General features: G+C 39.6%; 1 protein-coding gene across 6 annotated transcripts in view; it reads left to right on the top strand.

Annotated features, from left to right (window-relative positions):
* The first annotated feature begins 7,342 nt into the window (after positions 1–7,342).
* The window catches only part of GRIK1 (glutamate ionotropic receptor kainate type subunit 1), a 368,711-nt gene continuing 348,914 nt past the window's right edge, over positions 7,343–27,139 (top strand). For all 6 annotated transcript variants that reach the window (XM_027041741.2, XM_027041743.2, XM_027041742.2 and 3 more), the window contains exon 1: positions 7,343–8,101. In XM_027041741.2, the coding sequence (XP_026897542.1) occupies positions 7,984–8,101 (118 nt within the window). In that variant the 5' untranslated portion in view covers positions 7,343–7,983. The remainder of the gene's footprint in view (positions 8,102–27,139) is intronic.

Genomic DNA, 27,139 nt, shown 5'->3' on the forward strand with positions numbered 1-27,139 from the left:
TCCTATCACCTTGGGAAAAATTTCTCAAATGTTCAAGAAGTTGGTAAGATCTGAGCTCTGCTCACATTCCTCATCTTCTCTGGTGCCCCTCTCTCTCCAGCTCACATCTGCCCCCTCAGGCCTTATTTCACACCTTGATTGGAGGGCACCTGGGTGGCTCAGTCGGTTAAGCATCTGACTTCGGCTCAGGTTATGATCTCACAGTTCGTGGGTTCGAGCCCCGCATCAGGCTCTGTGCTGACAGCTCAGAGTCTGGAGCCTGCTTTGGATTCTGTGTCTCCCTCTCTCTCTGCCCCTCCCCTGCTTTCTCTCTGTCCCTCTCTCAAAAATAAATAAGCATTAAACACACACGCACACACACATTTATATGGTTAGGAGCTTCCCACAACAGAGCCTTCTCTCTGCCTAGAAAGTTCTCCTTCTCCTTCAGTAAGCCAGCTACTCTTATAAGGCAACCTTCCTTCCTTCCTTCCTTCCTTCCTTCCTTCCTTCCTTCCTTCCTTAGGTCTTTCTTAAGGTCCTACTCCAAAGCAAGTTCCTCTTTTCAAATCTATCACATCCTTTTGCTTTCCTTCATGAAACCTACATTTTGTCTGGGTGACTAAGTGTCTTCTTCTGTAAAATGAGAGCATTACTGTTAGTGACCACCTCAAAGGGTCATTCATGGCGACTCTTAACTGTAAGTCACGAAAAGTAGTGCCTAGCATATAGTAAGGGCTTAGTAAATGCTAGCCATCATTTGAAAGAATCCAGGTACAAAAGAATATATATTGTATTTGTATTAACTCTCAAAACAGGCAAAACTAATCTCTGCCATTGAAAAGTCAAGATCGAAGTGACATGGGGGAAGGGGTGGGTAGTGGCTGAGAGATGCCATAAATGTTCTGATAGTGATTCATTTCTTGTTTGGGTTGTTGATTACAGGAGGGTGTTCACTTTGTGATAATTCATTCCTGAGCTCTGTGCTTAGGATTTGTACACTTTGTACTTGAAAAAGTTTTAAAAGTCACCTATTATTATCCTCATGGACATAATTTGTAACGCTGTATTTATTTGCAGAACTGTTTACTTGACTAATAGGCCACGAAGGAAAGAACCAAATCTATCCACTGTGTCTCTAACCCCTAGGATAGTACTGGAAACAAAACGTAAGCCTTCTAAGTCACTCTTCTTTTCAAAACCATCAGTGACTTCCCATTTCATTCAGACTAAAAATCAAATCCCTTACAACAACCTGTAAGTCCTTAGTGCTAAATACCTATTTGTCTCTCTGAATCATCCTTACTGCTTCTGTCATATACACTCAGGACTTTCCAGACACATTAAAACAAGATAGAGTTGGAGGTGGGGGGAAGAAAAAGAGCTAGATACAGTTGGTAGTTGTACAACTTTGTGAAGGTACTAAATGTCAATGAACTATTCACTTTTAAATAGTAAATATTATGTAAATTTTACCTCCACGTAAAAAAATATGGGTGCTCTAGAACCAGACCAGAGCTTTTATAAAGCCCTTCTTTGTGAAAAAAAAAATTGGATTTCAGAGCTGGAAGGACAAATGGAGAACATTAGTCCCCATTGGCTTTTAGACATTAGCCCACCCACTTCATGTTTTGGTTGAGACCTAAGGAGGTTATGTCGCTTGACCAAGAGCGAGATGTGATTAGTGATCAGGTGAGGGTTGGAACCCAGGTCTGCTGACAACTGAGTACCCAACCTGGATCTTTTCTTCTTTATCCCTAGAGGAATCTCACTTATGTATGGAGGTAACAAAAGACCAATTTTGGTTCAGACCTTACACCTGACTGAATTTCATTATACTCTCAGGTTGTTACAATAAGATATAACAATATGAATAAATAAGATATTTTTGTTTTCCTTCCAGAAATTTCACTAGAGTTGCTTTCCACAGTGCTTTCACAGATGGGCTGGTGTTAGTATAAAAACCGTAGTAAAACTGTTCAGGTGTGTGTAATGATAGCCAAGATACTAAAAAATGAAATGTTAAAAGAAAACCTTACTCCGTTTTGCATTTTACTGAAATTTGAAGAAACACATGTAAGGTTATATTCCAGTTTTGCTAGGCAAGTGCGCTACATTAACATCCTAAATGTAACACTAAGCATAAACTGATCCACGTAGGAGATTTGAAAGAAACCAAAAGAGAAATTTGTCTCATTATTCAGTTCAATCTTACAAATATGCACTTAGGGATTGCAGGTTGTATGGCTTATGAGATATCAGTTCATTCATTCATTCATTCATTCATTTAATGAGCATTTATCAAGTTCCCCCTAAGTGCTAGGCAAGTGCAAGGTGCTATCGTTTTACGTAAAAAAGAGTAGTCTGCCATCATTGAGTTTATAATAAGTAAATAAACAGTTGGTCATGACCATGAGGGAACTAAGGAGGCCATTGTGAGGGAAATTAATGGGAGCGGCTAATTTAGATAAGATACATAGAATGGATAGAGAGAGGCAAATGTGGGGGTGAATCTGGGTGACTCAGAAGGTTAAGCATCCGACTTCAGCTCAGGTCATGATCTCACGGTTCGTGGCTTCAAGCCCTGTGTCGGGCTCTGTGTTGACAGCTCAGAGCCTGGAACCTACTTCAGATTCTGTGTCTCCTCTCTCTCTGCCCCTCCCCTGCTTGTGCTCTCTCTCTCTCTCTCTCTCAAACATAAATAAGCATAAAAAGAAAACCAAACAAGCAAAAGAGGCAATGTGGGGAGAGCGACAATTAAGAGTCTACCGTAACAGACCAGAGGGGGGATCATGGTGATTTGGACTAGTACAATAGTCCCAACCTGGGGTGATTTTGTACTTCAGAAGACATTTGGCAATGTCTGTAGACATTTTTTGTTTGTTACAACTTGGGAGGAAGGTACTACTGACATCTAGTGGATAGAGTCCAGGGAACTTGCGAAACATCCTGCACTGCACAGGACAGCCTCCACGACAAATAATTTTCTGGCCCAAATATCACAAATTTTGAGGTTAAGGTCACCCAGGCGAGTATGGTAGCCAAGGAGCTGCAGAGAAAAAGATTCAAGAAATGTTTTGGAAGTAAAACCAATATAGTGTATGCAAATGAACTGGATATAGAGAAAGAGTAGGGGAGAACTCAAGAATGATGTCCTGAGTTTCCAGTTGTAATAGCCCAATGGAAGGTGGTATGCGTATGGATATGAGAACATTTGGAAGTGGACTTGGGGTGGTGCAATGCTATGGCACAGAATCAAGAGCTGGACAAGCTGGGGCAGAAATAATAATTAGAATTGGCTGTATGAACCTGGAATTCAGAGGCAAGATCTGAGCACAAGATACAATTTGGGAATCTTTGGCTGACAGGCATTTAACGTCTTGGAAACACACAACATCGCCTAGGGAAAACGTATAGACAAAGAAATAGCTACAAATGAGGGTGTTGATCCTAAATCAGCTACTCATTCCTAGGAGGCTCTAAAAGTCACTTGATCTTTTACTTTCAGTGCCCTGGGTAACATAAGTACACTCAAGTATACTCACTACATTTTGAAAGCACAGTTATAAAACATCTGGGTTCCTCAGTTTATTTTAAGCTATTTTTCTTTGTATCTAGTTATCTTCTTTTGTTGTATCTAATTATCTTCTAAAAATTAAGTGATTTTAAATGGATTAATATCTAAGTATGCCATCAGCTCTCATAGGAAGCACAATGTTTTTCACTACTGTTCTGCTCATTATTAACCACACTATATTGATTTAAGCTTAACATTTGGGGAATGGGGAAAAGACAGTATGCATTCAATGGGGCATTTTTATTCTCAAGAGGGCACTATAAAAATGTGAATCAAAAGTGATTAACATAGTCATTTTGAGCAAAAAATAACTAGATGCATATATACACAAAATACAATCCTTCTCAAAAGCACAAAACAAATTAACAGCAGCTGCTGAGCAGTCATGAGTAACTCAACACCATGAGCCTGTGTACATGAGCAGTGAAGGGAAGCATTTTAACAAGGAAATAAATTTCAGTGTTAAGCTTTACAGAATTTTACAAATGATACAGAAAAGTAACTTAAGTGTGTCACGTATCCTTTAAAAACCTATTTTAGGAAATGCAATCTTTCTAAGAGCTCTACCAATCAAAAAGGAACTGTAACAAAAATAATAAAAGTAATAAAATTTCCTTAAATAGTATTGGACCAAATCCTATGACCATGCTGTTAATTGAATCACTATTATTAACGCATTTCTCACCAGACAAGTTGGTCTCTGCCCTGTGAAGCATATTTAAACTCGAAATGTATGTATAGATTCCTTTAACCAAAAAAGTAATTACCACAAAGGAACTAATCATGCTGAGTAACAAGGGCTTTGGAAAATACATTACAAGCAGTACTTAATATAATCTTCCAATGGCCCTATCGTGTTATTATTTTTTTTCATTTTACAAATGAAGATATCAAGTCTTAGAAGGTGTATCAGCCCATGTAGATTAGGTCATGTTGCAGTAACAAACAGACCTCAAAATCGTTTGTTTTTTAAGTTTATTTATTTATTTTGAGAGAGAGGGAGAGGAAGGGAGGGACAGTGAGGGAGGGAGACAGAGAATTCCAAGCAGACCCCATGCTGTCAGTGCAGACCCTGGTGCAGGGTTCAATCCCATGAACCATGAGATCATGACCTGAGCCAAAATCAAGAGGCAGACACTTAAGAGAGTGAGCCACTCAGGCACCCCAGACCTCAAAGTCTTAATGGGCATAAAATTGGTTTGTTACTGATTTGTCACCAGTTTGTTGCTGGTCTGACAACTATTTAGAGCACCTCCTTTTCATAATGTGACTCTGGGATCCAGGCTACTTTCGTCTTGTCCTCTACATCCTGCCACTTTCAGGGTTACTCTTCGAGGAAAGGAGTGTGCTGAAGGGCCATGTGAGGTCTTTCACTGTCTTCTTTTTCACCCAGAAACGCACACACCACTTCCACTCGCATTTCGTTTCACAAATGGTCACGTGATTACACTTAACTGGAAACGTACAGACTTTAATGTGCCCGGGAAGAAGAAAAATAAATATAGGTAAGCATTAGCAATCTCTACTACAGGGAGATAAAGTAATTGAACCAAGGCTACAAATCTAGAATTAGGTAAAAGCAGGATTCAAACACTGGTCAAAAGCAGACCTAATTCTAGACTTTGGCTTCTCAAGATCTAGGGATGCAACCTTACCGGATGTAGCAAGAAAACAACAGACAACTGCACATACTTAACACAAATCTTTAGGCTTCAAAATAAATCCTCTAGCAATTGTTATATTTATTTCACTCTAAGAAGCACTTAGTAATCACGTATAACCTACTCATTCTTAGAGTTTTGAAGGATCACTCCTTTATCAAGGTCTTCCCAAACTCCTATATGAGGTTAGATTTCTCCTTTTCTTTATGCCCAAAGTACCATTTTTTTTGTAACTCATCATACTTCTTTACTAAGAGTTGCATCATAGCAGCAACCATATTCCAGCTGTGTCTCAGGGGCTTGACACAATGCCTCCCACAAAGTAGGCACATAATATGCATTGAATGAACCAATGAGTGATTGAATGAATAGAGAGTCTGACTCCTTTCTGAAGCAGGCCACACCACTGTTTGACATATTCCTGACTTAGCAATGGCCAGTACCCCCCTCAAAAATTCAGGTGAAATTTACTCTTCTTACAACTTCCATCCAATATTCTTATTTTTCGTATTTCTTTTCACTTAACTAACGCTAAGACTACTTTCTTTTAACATAAGAGCTCTTCAAATTTCTGAAAATAACCAGCATATGTTTCTAATACTTCCTGGTTCAATTAATCCATGCATGAGATGCAATCCTAAATCCACATCAACCTTTCTTCTTTTTTTAAATTTTTTTTAATGTTTGTTTTTGAAAAAGAGAGAGAGAGAGAGAGAGTGAGTGGGGAAGGGACAGACAGAGAGAGAGAGATACAGAATCTGAAGCAGGCTCCAGGCTTGAGCTGTCAGTACGGAGCCCCACACAGGGCTTGAACTCATGAACAGTGAGGCCATGACCTGAGCCAAAGTCTGATGCTTAACTGACTGAGCCACCCAGCTGCCCCTAGATGAACCCCTCTTCTTATCTGTGGATGTGTTCTGTTTTGGCAACTCTCATCCCACTACTTGACATAGGAGCTGACTAGCTTCCAGCAGTGGGGTTATAATCAACCTTGGAGGATGGGTGATGCGTTTTGCCCACTATAGGGTCTTTAGTAAAAGGTATGGTTTCTAGGGGCACCTGGGTGGCTCAATCGGTTGAGCCTCTAACTCTTGATTTTGGCTCAGGTCATGATCCCAGGGTCTTGGGAGGAAGCCCTGTATTGAAGCAGGCTGAGCATGGAGCCTGCTTAAGATTCTCTCTCTCTATCCCTCTGTCCCTCTCTCCTACTTGTGCTCTCTCACTTTCTCTCCCCCCCCCCCCCAGAAAAAGTATGCTTTCTGACACCACATACAAGATACTCAGGTATTGGGTGAATGGATGAATGAATGAATGCACCTTAAGATACATTAGGTCTGTTTTGTACTTCTTTCCTATTCTAGGTTGGTATGTCTGTGGACATGTTTTTCAGATAGACTGACTCCGTTTAGGTCAGTCCTCCAAAATCCATACTTAGGAAAAAAAAATCTCTATGAATGTTAATGCACAGCCAGCAAACATTTATATAGAACATTCCCCAGAAAGCTCAAAGGAAATTAAGCCAAAATGATCAAATGCTGATGATTTCCCCAGGGAACTGTCCTTGTCCTTCTACGAGAAATAGTCTCCAAACCTACATTGCTAAAATAGACTGTCTTCCAGCGTTCGAACGTGGCAGTCAAAAGAAATCAAGAAAAGGAGGGGCGCTGGAATCTGCCCCTTTCGCAGTTCTGCATCTGTAAATGGAAGCGAAGCAATTTTACAAGAGATTATCTCCGGTCTGAATAAGAAAGAAGCCACTCTAATCTCAGAGTACGGGAGGCACCCCCCCCCCCCTTCTTCTCCTTCCTCTTCATCCTCGCCGGAGTTAAAACAGCAGCTCTGCTATTCTCTGAGATACTCGCGTCCGAGAAGGCGATTCTCCATCTAGTGATGGGAAGAGTCCTAGTTGGGCATCCCCACGACCCCCTAACGGGCGCGCAGGGACACTACCAAGAAGGCCTTTCTACCACTCACAGCGCACGGCGGAAACTGCCTCGGTTCCGACCAGTACATAAGATTTTCTCGGTCTCGAGTATGTAACGCTCAATCGACTTTCCAAGCAGCACAGCGCAAAGTTGAGGGCAAGGGAAGACTGCGTGCGTGTGTGTGCGCGCGCGTGAGTGTCTGGATCGCTGGTGTTGGGGCGGGCAGTAAATCAAGGGTGGGGCCAGCGAGGGGAGGAGGAAAGCAAGGACTGAGAGAGGCAAGAGCGTGGCTCCGATCCCAGTTAACCTGCTGGAGCCCATCCTGCCTGCTCAGAGCCCCTGCACCAACTCACCCAGTCCCCTCTCTCCATCCTCCTCCGCCTTCGTTCCCCGTTTCCTCTCCTTCTCTGGCTGCCTCCTCCCCCTACCCCCCTAACCCCCGCCCCCCGTCCCCCGCCCCCCGCCACTCTCCATCGGACCGGAGGACGAATGAGGAAGACGTGCCCGCAAATTGGGACATCAACTTTCCCCAGCTGGTCTCTGGGCTCCGGGAGCAGAAGCGCGCCGGTCCTCCGCCGTCCGCGGCCCACGAAGGAGGAGCAGCAGCGGTGATGGGCTAGCGGCTGAAGCGAGGAGCCCCGAGCGAGCCCCGCGTCGCCAGCCAGCTCCGCGTTCCCACGCCCGCGCCCTCGAAATCTCTCCGGGGGGGTGGGGGGAGCGCTCAGGGGTGCCGCCGCCGAGCATCCCAGGGAGGATGAGGCAGGGAGCCGGCCCGGGCGCGCTGCATCTGGCGGGCGTGCGGCCGCGGCTGGGGCTCGGCAGGAATTAAGAAGCCGAGAAGATGGAGAGCCGCGCACTCCTCGCCCAGCCCGGGCTCCGGACCAGGGACACCGGCTGGGCGCTCCTCTATTTCCTCTGCTGCGTCCTCCCCCAGACCGCCCCGCAAGTACTCAGAATCGGTGAGTGAGCCCCGGGGAGCGCTCCGGGCCGCCGGCTCGCGGGACGCGGCGGCTCCCGGGGCCGGCGCGAGGGCAGCGGGTCCCGGGGTGGCAGCGCGCGCCGGCGCAGGGGCAGAGCCCGGGGGTGGCGAGGGCAGCGCGCACGGGAGGCTCCGGGAAAGGGGAAGCCGCGTCACTGCTGCCCTCCCGGCGAGTGCCGGGCTTCCCCGCCAGGGACGGTTGGCGGGTTTTTTCAATCCGGGCTTCGGGAACGCGGGCAGGAGTGCAGGGGGCCAGGCTCTCCGGGGCGGGCACCCCACTCCGGGCGCGGGGTCGCGCGCGGCTGCAGCCAGTTGCTTCGGGCGCGGAGATGCGCTCTCCGGCCGTCTGGGTGGCCGTCGGGCGGTCCAGATGCGCAGCCCGGGTCCCTGGCAACCCGGGCGCCGGGTAGTCAAAGGCATGTCCGTATCTCAAGAGTAAAATGTGGGGACCGCGGGGACTTCCCACAGCCGGCTAACCCCGAGCTTCCAAGTATTCGTCCCCAAGTTGCGTTCTTCTACATGGAGCCTCCAAAGTCTGGAGGGTTCCACCAGTGCGGGGCAGAGCCCGGATCTGGCTCTGTGGCCGAGAGTTCAAGGAGGGGAGAGAACAGTCAGCCAACACCAGGAGCAGGCACCTAAGCGCCCCATTTGATCCCCATGCCACGCCTGGGGGCCACTGAGAATGGTCCAGTCCCCCGTCAAAATAACTCCCTGGAAGACTCTGGACTTCGTTCTCAGGTGGGATAAAAAGAGACTGGGAGGCTGAGTGTAGGAGCCCTGGGGCAGCCTAAAAAAGAGCAAAAGGCAAGGACATTGGAAGGGGGTGGGTACTTTGCTAGGGTGTGGATTCCTATACCTACAGGCACAGCGCCCACCGCGGTGTAGTGGAGACACTGAGCGATTTCTAGGCTGTTAGGGTGGAGGTGGGGGGTGAAAAACCTCTTTGCCTTTAATGTTCTCCCTTCCAGACTAAACCCAATCTCTATCCCCTTAGTCTCAGCTTGCCCTCCTCCTTCCCCAATCAGCTATGCCTCTTAGACATACACACAGAGAGCCACAGGTGAAGCTGAGACACCACATGGGCCTCCCAGCTTTTCCAGTCTCCCACTGGAGGTAGCAAGAGTGAAGTCCTGAGTTCTAAGGGTTTCTAATTCACACCCTTTCCAGGAACCCACAGGATCTGCAGGATGTGCACGGAATAGTGTAGAGCATTCCGCCCAGCGAGGCCCCTGAGCAGCTGAAATTTCTCAGTAACTTTATTGATGCTGGCCTGCAATTAGCAAACCTCTTTCCAAAGATTCAGAAACTAGTTCTTGTCACTCAACATGACTATTTTGTTAAAAAATATATATATAGAAATTTACTACTATCAAATGCATTTTCTCCAGACATGTGGGATCTAATTTTCAAAAAAGATCCCTAATACCAATTTTTACTGCAGATATGTTTTTCTAGATTACAGATAATGATAATGTGCATTTTTGGATAATTTAGACTGTCCATTGAAAGAGTTCTAAAGCATTCATTGTACAAAAAGAAAATACTACTTGTATCTAAAATACTCTTCACCTGAAGTATGTTGTAGCCTTAATATCCTGTCCTCCCCCCCACCATGGATGCAATCAGCCCTCCACAATCCAATAACAAAATTTCTTTGAACAATACTAAATAAATGATGAATGCGTTACAATTTCCAACACCTAATAACTTAATTGGTGTTTTGCTTATACCTTATATATTTTAAAGGAGACAAATCTAAAAAGTGTGAGAGAGAGAGAGAGAGAGAGAGAGAGGGAAATCTTGACATACTAGAACAGGCTATTCCAGCCAATAGCCCTCCTTCCTGTATAACAAACTTAAGGTAGCATTTTCCTCCCCTGCATTCTCCAAATCTAAAGGAATTCCCAGAAGGGGTGGAAAAGGATGTTTTAAAACATATTTGTTCACAGATCTGAGTATTTACAAGCAATTACACTCATCCATTTAAAAGTGGTTTTCAAAGTGAGAACAACCCAACATGATTCACTGACCTTAAAATATATGGTACAGGATAATGAGATTTCCTTTTTCCAAATGGGAGCTGAAATAAAGTAAAATTGCATGGCCTGATGCTGTTTATGTGCAGTACAAATGTCTTACTCCTTCTGGCTCTGAGTGACCTGTGGTTGGTGTAAGCACTACCTGTATGTACCTCAGGACTGTGCTTACTTTTAAGTGGACATTTCAGCACCATGGAAACCAGCCTTAGCTCAGAGGCAACCTGCCTCTCTACAGGGAGTTTCTTATGTCAGCCAAGTCCAACACGGAATACAAAATATCAAAGGAGTTAGGGACTAAGCAAGTGTGTAAAGTGTGTGGGGAGCAGGTAGGGGGGAAGCAAAGAGAAGAATTAAAATGTGTTCTTTTTTTTTTTTATCTCTCATCCTTTTTCTCTTTCCTACAAACCACAAACCATCCAACCAACCAACCAACAAAAAGGGGCTCTTGATTATTGACTTCCGTGTTTTCCAGTAACTTAACATATCCAAAGGAGACCATTAATGTTAGGCGCCTTGCACTGTGCGTATATGAAAAGGCATTTGAATGCTTCAATAAATTAATTGGTGGTCTACTTTTCTTGTGAGTGTCTGCTTAAATTTCAGCTATTGAGGAAAATGAATGAAAGGTATAAACTTTAAGCTAAAATTCATGCCTGCTAAATATTAACGAGGTCATTTAGTATGCACATAGGCATGGTTATCACACATACTGTGGCTATCCTTTGTAAAGTTTACAACCTCATGTCACAGATTAGAGACATGAAGGGGGTCCAGTGGGATGTAGGTTCCCCAAACATTACCACTACCCTCCAGAGGTTGCCCAGCAACCTGCATCGAAGGGAAATATGGTTAGCTGCTGGGAATTCCCTAGGGGATGCTGGATCATCCTTTCTTCTCTGTATACATATGGTGTATGTTAACAACCAGTTAATCTCTGTGTATCTAACCACCCCCCCACCACACACACACACACACACACACACACACTTGAGCTTCAGAATCACATGGCCAACCAACCTGTACCTAATAGTTACAGCAGGGTCTCGATGACCTTAGTTGACAATGGCACACCTCCATTAGTTGAAAATAGAAAAGAGAAGAAAAAAAGGAAAGGAAAGGAAAGGAAAGGAAAGGAAAGGAAAGGAAAGGAAAGGAAAAAATTTCTTGGACAGATGCATCGTACTTGTAATAATAATCATAACAGAAAGATATATTTATATACTATATTTTTACATATCATGTCAACATACACAGTCAAAGAGGTGGGGGTAAAAGCATAGAGTTGAGAGTTAAGTGGTGGGAACCAGGCTTTCTGACACGATTTGTTGTCACAAAGCACAAGTTTGGGTCCCCGCTCCAGGACTCAATGGCTATGTCAGCCAGAGTTGTTCAATCTCACCAGGCCTACATTTTGTATCTGAAAAATCCCATTAAACAATTGCAACCTCATAGTGACGTTAATAAGAGTACAAAAACAGAATATAAAAGTGCTCTCAGCAGTATATGCATACATTAATTGCATTATAATTGTTTTGTGGTTTTATTTTTACATTATTATTATTATTGTCATTCTCTTTCTGAACAGACTCAATAGTAAATGTGTTATGTTTTTTATTACACATTTAATATTTCCGAGCCCAGATCACTCCTCTGAATTAGCAGTAATGCTGTCCGCCTTTCCTGTTTCATAGGGAGGGGATCAAAGAAACAATTTTTGTGATATGCAAACAAACCACTAAAAACTATATTACTATTATGTAATCAAATATGGTAAATAAAGAGAAATATTGTGGAAATTTATATCGATAGCATGGAAAGTTAAATGACAATATAGTTGTCCAGATGATTTTATTTCCTTAAGACAGATCTAAATGGATTTTAATTATCAAGTTGGCCATAACATCATTTTTTTAATATTTACCCCTAAGGAGGCCCAAAGTTCCAAACTTTTCTTCATGTATATTTGTTTGTGTTTTTGCTTGTGAGTGTAGAAAACTCACAACCTCATTTATTAGCCACGAATTCCTTCCTTCTTTTAATATTCATTCTTCACTCAGCAGATCTTCACTATGTGCTTATTCCTCTACCTTGGACCAGACATAATTCTAGATAGAGGCCGTGTGCACAACAGTGAACAAAACAGATAAACACACCTCCCCCTGGAAGCATGTATTCTGATGGTATATGCTGTATGTAACCGCTGAAGTTTTTCATTAGGACTTCAATGCAGACACGTTTTACTTAATTCCAAATGTTACTCTCGAAGAGTTTTCAATTAATCTTGTGCCATCGATTTATTATATGAAAGGAATTGTCAACACAGAATAAGTTCAAGCCCACAAAGGCCCAGAGGACATTCTGCCAAACCTAGAACAGAAGCTCTTAGGGAGATCTGTTTGGCCTGAGGTCGATTTCACCCTGACAGAGAGTGTTCCTAACATCAGCTTGAGAACTCCATCGGTCCCTGAAAAATCTGAGAGAGAAATGGTCTGAGAGCATGATGAAAAGAGACTGGCTGATATGAACATATTTCTGCACACATGCAGACCTCTTACCATATTGTTTTATCTGCATGATTCTTCTTTTCCGTAATATTAATTTTACAAGCCCAGTGTTTATCCTACATAAACCTGAACTGTAGCTGCCTTTCCTGTATGGTTTCTGATCACCAGTTTTTGATGAGAAGACCATGACTTGGTAACTTTGCCTAAGTTCAAGTGCTGGTTACTAGAAAGTCCAGAACTTGAAGCTAGCTATTCTGATCTCAAGTGTCAAGCTCCTTGCATTAAAGTATGTTGTATTGTGTATGGACTTATCTGTGCAGTTATGTAACCATTTAAGCTGAGATCAAACATAGGTGAGCTGTTACTCTCAGTGACTCAGGGATAACCACATCAATCAAAGTTAAAGTAATTTATATTTGAGTATATTGTAGGCAGTTAGCAAAGAGAAAAGTTGGCATTGTTATTTGATTCTCCATAATTTCTCTTTAAGAGGGGGTTAAGGAAGGCAATCCAGTTGGAGGGAAAGCCTAGAAAACACACCATTTATAATCAGATTGTTCACTTCATCGAAATGGTTTTGAGAGAGAATTGATGGAGATAGTCTGGTGGTGGTGATTTCCCATAGCCTCTTAATACCCTTCTGTTGTTCCACTGATAACCATATAATGTAGAAAATATCATCTATGTTCTAGAATTTTCCAGAAGTTGTTTCTCCTAGAAGAAAGACTGGAGACTTCCAGGTAGAAAGGAACTCTCTTTCCTAACTGCCTTTTCCTAATTGGCTGACCTTGAAAAGATTGCTAATGGGGGGAGAATGTTGAGGAGGGGGCTGTTTTGTTAGATAGAGAAGCAGAAATAACCACAGACTCATGGGTTTGTGGCAAAAATGAAATGCGACATCGTATGTAAAATGAACGTCATATGGTAGAGTTGACCAAAGCACTTCCCCTTCTTTCTCCCTGTTAATGAACAGGGAAGGAATTTTGTGCTGTAAAATAATTTATTTGTGTGGCTAAGTGTGGAGAAATGCTGTCCCTTAGAGATTCAGGAGACAAGTTTATATTAAAAGCTTTTTGTGATTCTGCACGAAGAAACCTGTTTCTTTTCTTTTCTTTTTTTTTTTTTTTTTTTTGACTCCAGCGTTTCGTACATTTTCCTTATCAGAGGACTCTTAACTTGAATCACAGCTATTAATGTCTCACTGAACATATCTGTTCTCAGAACGTATCTGAGGAAACGCTGGCCAATACAATCGCTGAAATTTTCAGTGCGCACATAACTCACATGACCGCACACCTAGTGCTTCTTCAGGTCTAACTAAAATGCTGTCCACTCTACTTCAGAACTTTTTTACAAAGCTTAAATTGTAAAATTGATCTTTGAACAAGAGGTTAGGGGCAACGACCACTGGGTGGTTGGAAATCCTCACGTAGCTTTTGATTCCCCCAAAACTTATCTACTAATTGCTTACTGTAAGCCCGAAGCCGGACGGAAAACATAAACAGTTGACGAGTTTAGATTTTGTAGTCATATGTGTTATACCCTGTATCCTTATAATAAAGTAAGCTAGTCTAATAAAGTAAGCTTATTAAGAAAATAATAAGAGAACGTACATTTATAGTACTATACTGTGTTTATGGGGAAAATCTGCATATAAGTAGATTCACGTAGTTCAAACCCGTGTAGTTCAAGGGTCAATTTTACATCTAAATGTTTGGATACTTGTTGTTCTTTATTATATTGAAAACATTTTTAAAACCACATTACCTATCCTGAAAGGTATGTTATTTTTATTACTGCAAAATGTGATATGGGACAATTTTCCTGATTTTTTTCACTACACTTACTTTTTAACATGGTTTTAAATGGAAAAATATTAAATTTATAATATATTTTCCAAGACTATAATCTGTAGTAAATTAAAAGTCTATCTTTATTTAAAGTTCAACCTACTTATTTCTTTTTAAATGCATATCTGATTTTTTTCAATGATCAATTTTCATGGAGAAATGAAAATTTCTTTTTAAAGTAAAAAGAAATGTATACCAGCTACAAAAACTTTGTAAGTTTGTCTTGATTTACTGCTGAGATCAAGCTGTCATATCAAATTGGAAAAACCTGTAATCTTATTACATCAACATTATAGTATTAGTAATAATAAATCAAATGGAAAAATGGTTTATCCTGGAGGATAAAACAAACAAACAGGTAAAAATATTTGATTTTGTATCTATGTTATTTATGAACTACTAAAAAATAAAAATCTTTAACTTCCCCAAATCACTTAAATGATAGTTTATTCTTTTTGTTCTTATAAAAAATTTTAAGGTTTTTTTTTTAAAGCATCTAATTTTGTCTAATGCTATGTTAACATATTTATTAAATACAATGTAAAATTAGTTAGAAAGTGGAATTAAGAGGCAAGGACATTGATTAAATGAAGAGTATACTCCTACTGACCACAAATCAATCTCACAGAAACACTCTACAATAGTGAAAACACTTTTCTTTAGCCCTCTAAATCCTTCATATATCAGTCGGTACGTTAGTTGCTAAATACATTTGAAAGATTATCCTGTTTTATGTCTTCTGATGAATTACTAGTTTATTGCTGTCCTGACTTAAGAAAACAAAACACAAAATACAACAACATACAAAAGTCTATGAGTACTCTTTAAAATTTCTACTGAATAATGTTCCAAAAGGAGCTCAACAATGCAGATTTTTGTATTAGAATTCTATATGTCCGTTTTCATTTCATAGAAATCTAATGATTAATTGTGGTTATTATCATCAGTTATCAAGTTAGAGACTTGTAATTCATTAGTACTTACTATTTTCCTTTAAAATGCACAATGGAAATTTAATACAATGCGTTACTTATTACACTGAACAAGTCTAAGATTATAGACCATGTTAAGGCTTATTCGACTGATTGAAGCAACCCCAAAATGGGGTGGTGCACACGTGCATACATGTCCCAGTTGAGAGGGCCTAGAGACAGTGACACCCTGGTAGAAGTGAGCACACCTTGCACCCAGGTACACCTGGAGAAATGGACAATTTGGGGACTGAAGGAGAAATGTACAAGACGAGCCGGAAAAGTACGGGAGCACTCAAAAAAAATCCCATTGATGGGAATATGTTATTTATTTTTAACATTTTTTTTAATGTTTACTTATTTTTGAGAGAGAGAGGGAGAGAGAGAATGAGCAGGGGAGGGGCAGAGAGAGAGGGAGACACAGAATCCAAAACAGGCTCCTGCCCCGAGCTGTCAGCACAGAGCCCGACGCGGGGCTCGAACTCACGGACTGAGAGATCATGACCTGAGCTGAAGTCGGCCGCTTAACCGACTGAGCCCCCCAGGTGCCCCGATGGGAATATGTTAAAGGGACACAGACACCAAGTACCCGGCTCCCAATGGCCAAAACTGTTACAATTCGAGTCGCAAAATTTTAAAAAGTACTAGATTATAAACCAGATTATAAAATAAATACCCACGAGTCCATACTGATATAGGTAAATGATTAAATAAATAAATAAATACACAAGAAGAGAGAAATCTCCCTACACAGAAGAGCCAGGTGACCAAGGCCAGCATCACAAGTGATGAATTGTGTTGACAGCATCTACCTTTGAGGCAAATAGCACTTATCTACTTGGTTTTTCTCCCCCAATCCCAACCCCCACTCTAATCACAAGAAAAACATCAGACAAATACTAATAGAAAATACCTGACCAATACTTGTCAATTGCCAAGTCATAAAAAACAAAGTCTGGAAAACTGTCACAGCCTAAAGAAGCCTGTGGAGAGCCGACAAAGAGGTGTAATGTGTTGTTTTTTTTTTTAAGTTTATTTATTTGAGAGAGAGCACGTGAGCAGGGTAGGGACAGAGAGCGAATCCCAAGGAGGGTCTGCACGGTCAGCACAGAGCCCGACGCAGGACTCAAACTCACGAACTGTGAGATCGTGACCTGAACCAAAATCAAGAGTCAGATGCTTAACCAACTGACCCACGCCAGAGTCCCTGTAATATGGAGTTCTGAATAGGATCCTGAAATAAGAAAAAAAAAAAAAAAAAAAAAAAAAAAAAGGACATTAGGTGAAAACTAAGGACATTTGAATCAAGATCGATATTACTTCTAATAGTGTATCAACATTGCTTCATTATTTTTAACAAATGCACCATCCTCATATAAAAAGGTGTTAACAAGGAGAAACTGGAAATAGAGTATATAGGAACTCTGTACAACCCTCACAAGTTTCGTGTAAATCTAAAATTGTTCTAAAAATAAAGAAATAAGGTGTATTACAAACCAAAAACAAAAAACCCACATCTTTGTTACTATTTCTACTTATTCTGCAGTACATAAAGATCTGTAACTAATTGTATCAAGGGAAATAGAAAAATGATTGTCAATTCCATGTAATAGCTACATAAAAAGTTTTCTACAGTATCATAAAAAAAGACATACAGCATCTAATGTTGGAAAAATCATGAAAGAAATAAACTTTATATAAAAATTGTTATTGATACATATGATGGTTATAGGTCTTCTTTAGAATTCGTCAGTAACTTTGTAGAAAATCAGCCATTCACTGTTTCTATCCATTAGCATCTAGTTACTATTCTATGCCTTTTGTATTTAATTAAACATAATTTAATTTTGAATATCGATTCAGGCATTGTGACATACTCTGGTAGAGGCATTCAGTGCTAATATCTTTGAATTAATACTCATAGCAAACTATTTGTGTGGATTTCTTTTCTTAGCAAAATTATCTAAATAGGCCCTCAGAAAATCAATACTTAATTCCTAGGGACAATAAAATACTTCATAATTCAAACTGGGGAAAGCACGGTGAAAATCAGTGATTTTTTTATGATGATTCCAGGGCAACTTTTAAGGATTTTCTTTTTCTTTTTTTTTAATTTTAAACTTCTAAACTGTTGGATTACATAGTTTGGCAATCCATATATAGAAGTTGCATTCCAGTGACCTGTGTTTATATTGTATAAGATGTTATTGTACTTCATCTCCTAAAAATGAATTAGTCAGAGCCATCTTTCAAGTCTAAAGGCAATATTTGCCTTTTGAATTCTGGGTAGTGTGTGTTTCTTTTGTTCTCAGTATATATTTGAACCCTAAGGCTGTTTCTATACGTGTTCACTGAATTGGCAAGAGCCGTTATTTGCAATTGTGAATCATTTAAATGTTCAACAGGAGGGAATAGCTAGGAAAAGAATAGAATAAGCCCAAGAAAGAAAGATCTATTAAATATAATTTTATGATGAAATTTATGTGTTAAAGATGGAAAATGCTTAGAGAATGGTGCAGACCATAGTACATGGTTTTATGTACTTTGGATTGAGAATGTATGCAATTCATCCTTGCTTATAGATAAGAACTACTGGAGAATGAATGTAGAAAAGGGAAGCCCATTTGTTTTGCTAAGATGGTGACTTTTTCTTTCACTCCGATTCCTATTAATGTTCTTGTTCTTTGCCCAATTTAAAAATGATTGGTGAAGGTCACCATTCTGTAGTTTCTAGATTAACCTAGCAGTCATTGGCATGCAGTTTGGCACAGTTCTAGCCCCAGTGATTCTTAGCTTGGCCGTGTCACGTAACTTTTTAGTAGATCTATTCCCTTTTCTGTCAGAAGGGAGCTGGTGGTGAATAGGTGCCTGGGTGCACCAGCCAGTCCCTTCCAGATCTGTGTTCCCTCTACAGTGTTGGCTGTGCCGTATTGTCCTTGGTCTGAACTGAGATGCTGCACAAAGTCACGTAACCCCATGATACTCAGCATTTATAGCCACGGCATCACGTGTGTGCAAATGCAACATTGTTCATTTCCCTGAAATTAAATTTATGCACACAAGCCCCTTTTTCCAACAGGACTACATCAAAGTCTTCACTTGCAATTTAAAATGTAAATTTTTTAGGAATCTCATTTCTTCTTTCCCCATACAGGGATCAAAGACTCCTCTCTTTAGGCAAGAGGCATTTGCTATCATCCCTCCAGGACATCCCCTGGGTGAAGCTTGTATTGTCTGATCCTGGGTATTGGCTTCTAACTCTATGCATCTGCTGCCTACACCCTAACTGGGGAGCCCACCTTGGCTCACTCTGGGGCTGCTGACCCTCTGAGACTAGTCTTGCAAGTGGGCTGTTTACCCAGACAGCATTAAGGAAGAATCTCCAGCAGCAAGTTACTTCCCAGCCTGGTTGTTATCTCAGACCCTTTCTGTTCAAGCGCACAAAGCTTCTATCTGAGTTCTCCTTCATGCACCTCGAGGCAGGTGTGCTCTGTGCTCTCCCAGAGTACACAGTGTCCGAGGGGGCTCTACTGGCCTCTTATCCCCCAAAGTACAAGAAGGGGAAGCAGAGAGCTGGATTAATCTGAACTCTGAGCTTCAGCCTGCAAACACAATGGTGGTATTTAAAGCAGAGTTTTTAAAATGAAGACAACAAAGAAGCACCTGGGTTGCTCAGTAGGTTAAGCACCGGAATCTTGATTTGGGGCTCGTGGTTTGTGGGATCGAGCCCCACACTGGGATTGTGCTGACAGCATGGAATCTACTTGGGATTCTCTCTCTCCCTCTCTCTCTCTGCCCTTCCCCCACTCGTGTGTGTGTGTGTGTGTGTGTGTGTGTGTGCGCGCGCGCGCGCGCACGCGCGCGCGCACACACTCTCTCAAAATAAATAAATAAACATAAAAAATAAAATAAAATTAAGACAACAACAACGGAAGCAACAATGTGAGTAAACTTTTGAAATTTCAGTTTTCTGTCTTTTGCACTCCTAAGCTTTTAAAACTAAGTTCTCTCCCTCTCTCTTTATATATATACACATATATATGTAATTATTATATGTTCTATCATAATATTATATAATTAGTATATATTATATGTATTGAATACACATATTATTAAATATATTAGTGTACACATTACAATATACAATGCTACATATATAATATATTATACTATTTAATATATATATTCATATACAAATACATATATTAAAATTCCTATTTGTTTTTGTTTGTCTTTATTCTAAATGGCAAAAAAAACTCACATATAAAGCTATAATTAACTAGGGAAGAACAATGGGGATAAGTACATATTAGAAAAATACTAAAAATTTGTTATAAATTATTGTTCATTATTAGTTTAATATATGCGTACTCTTCTAGGAATGATATTGGGATACTTTTCTAGAAATGATAGCTAGGAGATAAGGAGAGAGAAAAGAGACCAAAAATCTCTTAGAACATGCTGTAGAATGCATATAAGTACAAAAAATAGAAACATATTCTTCATAAGGCACATATACACATGAAATATACAAATAAAAATCATATAAATAAATACAGAGATACTTTTTTAAATGGTGCTTAAGACCAGTAGGGTACTCAAAGATCTTAACATCCAACTTTGTCATTGATAGATGAGAACTCTGAGACCCCAGGAACTAAACAGAGATAGAGACTTAGTAGCTGAGCCACAATTCATAACCTGCATCTCAATGTTATTTTCTTGAAAGTGCGGTTTTCTCATACAATTCATTTGAAGATTCTTAAAAACGTATATTTGAATGAATGAGAAACTATGATCAGCTAATAAAATACATAAAAGTTTCAGAATATAAGGATCACAGAACTAATCAGTTCGATCTGGATGCTCTTTTAGAGAAGGTTTTGAGTGATGTCTTTAAAAAAAAAAAAGCAGACAAGGGAAATGGGGATGAAGTACAGCCTAGATGCTGATAATTATTTAAAGATTAAAATCCAGGGAGATCCCAACATCTGGGGAAAATATCCGTAGAGAAATCCTAACAAAAATGTGTCAAACCACATGTATCTTGAGATTGTTTTCAAGCTTTGGGTTATGTAGGTACTTCTGGTCAACCTGTCTTCCAGTTAGTTGAGCATGCAAGAATGTCTTCATCTGCAAAGACTCTTAGAAAAATAATTAAAATAGCCATTGCAAATGAGTGGGATATAGCATAACACTTTAGAATGATTAGTGTGGACTAATATTATATTTTTATTACCTGGGTTTAATTCTAGCGAGTGTTAGCCTTCAGTTAGGCTAAATGCATTTGCATACAAGGGAAGAACACTCAGGAATAACATCTATCACTCACTTTTTGCAAATGTCATAAGAAATCAGAAAGGCCATCCACGGTATGGAATTTCTGAGATGCATTCTCCCACCTCTGTATCACATATAACATCATCACAGAATGATTAATGTGATGCTTATAAAAAAAACAAATAAGTAAACAATTCCTGGAAAGCACGCCAAACTCAGTTCACTGCACTATTCCTAAAGTCTATCCTGCCTTTTTTTTTTCATATGAAGTAATCTTTCAACCTGACTGCTGGGTTTTGAGGGTTTGTGAATTTTGACCTTCCCTTCTCCCTTTGGAGGATGAAGTTTTCATTTGTTTTCACACACTCTTCATCATTTGCTTATTCATTTTTTCATTCTTTTATTTATAGCTTGTCTTACTACAAAAACCATTCAAAAGGCTTACAGAAATACAGATAATGATAACCTGATACAAATGCAATGATGAAAATGAAGGTAAAGGCCAAATAAGAGAATGGCAGGGGTGACGTCTTGCAAAAGATGCCAAAAGTGGACCAGAAAATTTTAGCTGAACTTTCTAGTAGCTGGAATAAGAAGAGAAACCGGACAAATCATAAAATTCAGAGAGTCGAGTTGCCTGGACGAATTACAGGTGTTTTAGATGAAAAAATATGAAAGAAATAAATTCACCATGTGATCTCGAGGAAGAGAATAGTGTGATATTGTAGACAACGTCCTGTTGATGAAATCAGTAGTACATCACATACATTTGTTTCTGAAAGTGCTCAACATAACTCTATGACAAGACATCAAATAACAATTAAAACAATTCTGCAGAACGTCCAGATATGGAACTCTCAAGTCATTTGGTTTGATCCCAAAGTGATAATTTCTAGGGGAATGGAATATCATTTCATATCATTTCACAAGTGTTCATCGTTATTGCTTCTTGAATCTGAGCTTTACTGGAAAGCTAGCCACAGAAATTTGAAGCAGTAGGAAATTGTACTGAAGTGTGCACTTCTGGATAACGAGAGACCAAAAACATCAGAAGATAGGGATGAGGTCCTTCTATGAAATTAGGAAACCCAAGCAAGATATTTCCTTCAATAAAAGGGCATCTCACATCTGTGTGGATGAAACACAGAGGCATGGCCAAAGTTTCGCTCAAAAACTCCTTCTAAATTCATCACATCAAATTCACGAATGGATGATACACATTTGTCTGCACTGGAGAACAAGGCTACAAATATTAAATATTGACCACAGCAATAAAAAGAGAAAAATAGAAATAAAGGAGAAAAAAATAAAGCTCTTTGAGACATCAAATTTAAATAATGTGTCTTTCAGGTAAACTTTAAGATAGATAAATTGACCTTCTATAGGGTCATCGATAAACGAATAATGTAGCCCGTCCACCATGATAATTTGGGTTTCAGAGCTGTTGGTCTTAAACACTTTTTTTTTCTTACAGCAAACACAGAATAAAATTATTGTGTCCTGAAGTCAGTGCTTCATGATTATATATATGACTACTGTTGAGAAAATAATTTTCCATTTTTTTGTACTATCTTGTTTTCTTAGATTCTGTGTTGTATATTTGCCTAACTGGGCTATTTGTTGCTTTTGAAACATACATCTTTCGCCTCTGAGCATTTCAAATACTCCACCGTAATCCCAATCATCTTTTTCTAGAAAAGCCTGTGTCGTTAAACAAGACCATCGATTGCATAAAGGTGAAGGGGAGCAGCTTTAGATTTTGTTTTTCATTTTGTACCCTGAAAACCCAATGTCTTTAGTTTCCATATTTTGGAATACTACAAGGGTTTTCAGATTTTAAAACACGCAAACAAAGTCTGAAACATTGTTTTAGTTTCAGGTTTTGATCTTTCTCTGTGGATCCTGAAGAGCAACTTTAAGTTTTGTAGAAGTTCTTGCCCTTTTTTTTTTCTGGGAGAAAGGAAATACTCATTAAAGCTTCATGATATGTTTCATTTCCAAACCCACACTTCTATACTTTGAGCCAAAAAATAATTTGATCAAGATTTCTGTCACATCTGTAAAATGACAAGGTGAGCTACAAATTGAGTTAATGATTGCTTACTTCCATTTCACACATTTATCACTGCAAAAATATTGTATAATCATTATCTAGTTTCATCTCTATCAAACATTAATGTGAATGTAGTGCATAAGAAATTAGGCACAAGTAGAACTTCCCCATTACGGCTGCCTGAGAAAAGTTTGAAATTGGCATTTCCACTGAAAAGTAATAAGCAGGAGAGAGAAAACAAAAAACAAACTTCTTCAGAGCCTTTGAAAGAAAGAAAATGTCACATTGCAAATCAATTCATGACCATCCAAGTAAGCATTATATTTTATAAATCTATAGACAGAGAAAGTCATAGTTAAAAGGAATTGCATAATTCCTTGTGGAAAGATCCATTTACACACACACACACACACACACACACACACACACACACCTTAATGGCATAGAAACACACAAATCAGGAGCTGAGAAGTCCATTTAGGGAGTCAGAAAGTGATCACCTTTTTGCTAGTGTATATTTGGAAAAACCATTTTATATGAGCAGTCTAGTCTTATGTTCCAAACACTAATATGTAAGATTCTTTTGGTCAAAAAAAAAAATCCACAATCCTTTCTATGAATTATCCCCAAAAGCTGTGTAAGGAAGTGATTTATTTAGGAAAATGTAAATGTGAGACCCAATAACTAAAATTAAACAAAGAGTGCAGAATAAAGCAGCAGAAGTTATGGATTGGCACTTAAGTTGTTTTGAAACAGAGATCTGTTTCCATTTAGCTTTGTAAAGGATAATCTAAGCAATATAATTTTTAACATGTAAGCATGAAGAAAATTGGTTAAAAAGGAAAGTCAGTGAAAATGAGTGTATTTGGGTTGTTCCTAATACATATTGCAGATTCTCTCTCTAGGATTACTTTTCCTGAGATCTATACTATCCATTCAACATTGTTAAAGGTAGAATTTATTTTATCCACAATGTTGTTGAAGAAATAAACACATATATAGGAAATGTATTTCAAAATTAAAACATGCTAGTGGTTTTATTGACTCGCCTTAAATCTCAAATATCATTTATTGCACACAGATCATATGATATCCATGTTTACCAGATCTTCATTGGTACCCCAAATCTTCATTGTTCCCTTCGACCAAAGTAGAAGGTAGTTCTTCCATATGTAACCATTCTGTTGATGTGGAAATTGAGGCCAGCTTTCATGCACAAAATCAAGTCAATAGAAAACAGTCTTGTATTTAACTCAGCAAGGGAAAACACGTTCTGTGAGCGCACTGGCCAATTTAATTGTCTGCATAGTCTGTATTTGTATAATTGTCAACCCTTCCTTCATTTGCTTTTATGTACAGAACAATAGCCTCGCCCAGCAGGACGATTTTTGTGTGTCATCAAAAGAAGAGGTAAATCCACCTGCCTTCAAAATCAATCATATTTCCTGAGGGTAATATGCATCCAGTACCTAATGGAATACAAGAACCATGTTGTGAATAGTAGATTTTAAATTGAAATTCTCAATTTACTACATTTCTTTTAGAACTTTCCCTGATTCTATTTTTCAGGCTTTCGGTGTACATTAATTTGCATAGCTAAATTAAAGTGAGCTTATGGCTAGGAAACAAAATCAAATTCAAAAGTCTTAATTAAAGGCAGAGGGAACCTGAGTGAAATTTTAGATATTAGAAGTCTGACCTATGCTGGCCTATTATTTTTTGATGTATTTGATTTATAAGACTCAATTTTTACTTGAAAGCCCCTAGGGAATGATTACAGATGAAGATATTTTTGAATCTGTGAAATAAAACCATTAAGAAAAGCAGCGATCTGAATTAATAATGCTCTTAGTGGACCACGCAATGAGGACTCACATTCCTTTTATCGTGAAGTATATTGGAAAAACTTTGCACTAGGCATTTCAACAGTGCCTTTCCATTACTCATATATATTTATTTGAATCTGTCAGGTTTCCCCTCTAGAACAGTGACACCCAACCGGAAGTAATTTTTGTCCCCCAGGGCACGTTTGGCAATGTCTGGAGACATTTTTGTTTGTTTCAACTTAGGGCCGGGGGAGCTGGTACTTGCATCTAGTGGGTAGGAAGGAGGAGTCCCACAATGCACAGGAAAAGCTCCCCACAACAAAAACTAACCAGTCCAGGATATTAATAGCATTGAGACTGAATAATTCTAAAATAGAGATTATTAACACAAATCCAGTATAGGTTTAGTGCAGATTGCTCCAGAAAAAAAAAAAAAAGTCAATTATATATTCTCAGGTAGAATGGACATAAGCAACATACCATAGTAATGTTTTGCTGTCAGTCAGGGACACAGCTTTCAATAACACTTCCCTTGCCCAGCATCTGCAGTACCTTTTCTGAGATCGCATCCATCTGGAACACAAGCAGACACTTCAGTAAGTTAACAAATTGTGCATTAGGATGCACCCCACTCAGTGAGTCTCCAGTGCAGGCAACTGGGCATTTAAGTTCATGTCCACAGTAGACAGCCTGTCTTCACAGAGCTCACAGTGTAGAAAAGGCAAAGTTAAATGCCTGAGTTAAATGATCACACAAATTAATATTCAGTTGTAAACTATAAAAAACATGAATGAGAAGATCATGGTGTTCTGAGCTCATTTAGTGGGAGAAACCGACAAGATTTAAGGAGGTTCAGGAAACTTTCCCAGAGTAAAAAATTACTGAATTTTTATCTGTAAGAGAAGTATGAATGGACTAGGAAAAAAGAAGATTCCAAGTAGAACAGTATGTGTGCAAGTTCAGAGTTGGAATGGAATGTATCTTCATTGAAAATTTGGTTTTTTTATTAGTACTTTTCGTTTGGCTGCGTGTGCAAAATCTTTTTCTGGTAACTTCTTCTAGGTAAAAAAAAAATAAAGCTATTTCTTAGGTTAAAATTGCAATGCATAACCAGTTATGTGACTAATAGCTATCTCCCCCAAGATAAAATTTAAATCTTCTCTTTGACGGCATAGAGAAATGAAATAGAATGTTCTAATTATCCCCAGAGGAACTGTGAAAAAAGGAGCCAACTAGGGAATTTCTGTCCCACCCACCAAACAAAAATTTAAAGAAAAAATATTTCTCTTTGCCTAAATCGTTGTTGACTCTCATCCTGTTCTGCTTCTGGGAGAGTCCTCTCATGTGTAATATTCTTCTTAAACCTTTCACTTCCATCCTTGATCAAAGAACACAGAGAATAAGAGAATGTCAAATCCAGAAAGGATTCACACTTTTATTCTTTTTATACATTAAGCAAACTGAGGCAGAGAAAGATCCTCATTATTTGATACATGTGGCCAAAATATATGCTACCCTGAAACACGTTGGTCCTGCTAAAGGGTTTGAACCATTTTCAAAACACCGTGTAGGCTTATGTAACCTGGTGTTTTGTAAGAGTACAGAAGCCATTGAAGACTATGGTCTAAGAACAAGTCAAGTAAGAGTTCCTTAAATTTAACCTACTCAGCAAAGTTATACAGCAAGCACTGTGTTCTGGTAAATGCTGGATTCTCCTACAAGTTGTTAAAAGTGCTGCCCTTGCTCAGTGAAGAATTCAGACAAAGAGGGCCCAGAATATCTATTCTACATTCCCAAGCTCAAGAAAGCATAGTGTATCCTGAACATTTTGTCTAGGGGTGTTATTTATGGAAGACTTTGGGATAGTCCCCTCATTTACAGATTGCTGTAATATTTCTGGTGGAGAGTTTGGACTCTATCCTCTGTGTATGTACATACTGTTCTTCCAAGATCACTGGAGCCAGGTTTCCTCCAACAGGAGACCCTTCCTTCCAATGGCCATGATGAGTATACTCTGCTCCTCCAGATCCATTCTCTTTTGACCTTTAGAAGTTCTATCAAAAGGTTCTCTTGCCTTCTTTGTGTTGCTTTGGAATGACAGGAAAGATGGAAAGCCAGGAAGAGAATGTGGCTTAATTTCCTGTGTCTTCGACTCCCTCCCTGCTGATCTTCTGTGAGTTGCTGGTGACTGAGCTCTTCCTCCACAGGTCTTAGCTCATTTGTTTTTGTTTTGAAGTGTATTTATTTTAAGAGAGAGAGCATGAGTGGGAGAGGGGCAGAGAGAAGGAGAGAGAGTAGCCCAAGCAGGCTCCAGGCATGGAGCCCTACATGGGGCTTGAACCCCCAAACAATGAAATCATGACCTAAGCCAAAACCAAGAGTCAGAGGCTTAACTAAGCCACCCAGGTGCCCCAGGTCTTAGCTCACTTGACGTGTCTCTCGCCTAAAGTTCTAAGTGTCTCGTGGTCCCCTGGTCCACACCTTCTGTCCCAGGG

The sequence above is a fragment of the Acinonyx jubatus genome, chromosome C2 (assembly GCF_027475565.1).
Source record: "Acinonyx jubatus isolate Ajub_Pintada_27869175 chromosome C2, VMU_Ajub_asm_v1.0, whole genome shotgun sequence".
NCBI lineage: Eukaryota > Metazoa > Chordata > Mammalia > Carnivora > Felidae > Acinonyx > Acinonyx jubatus.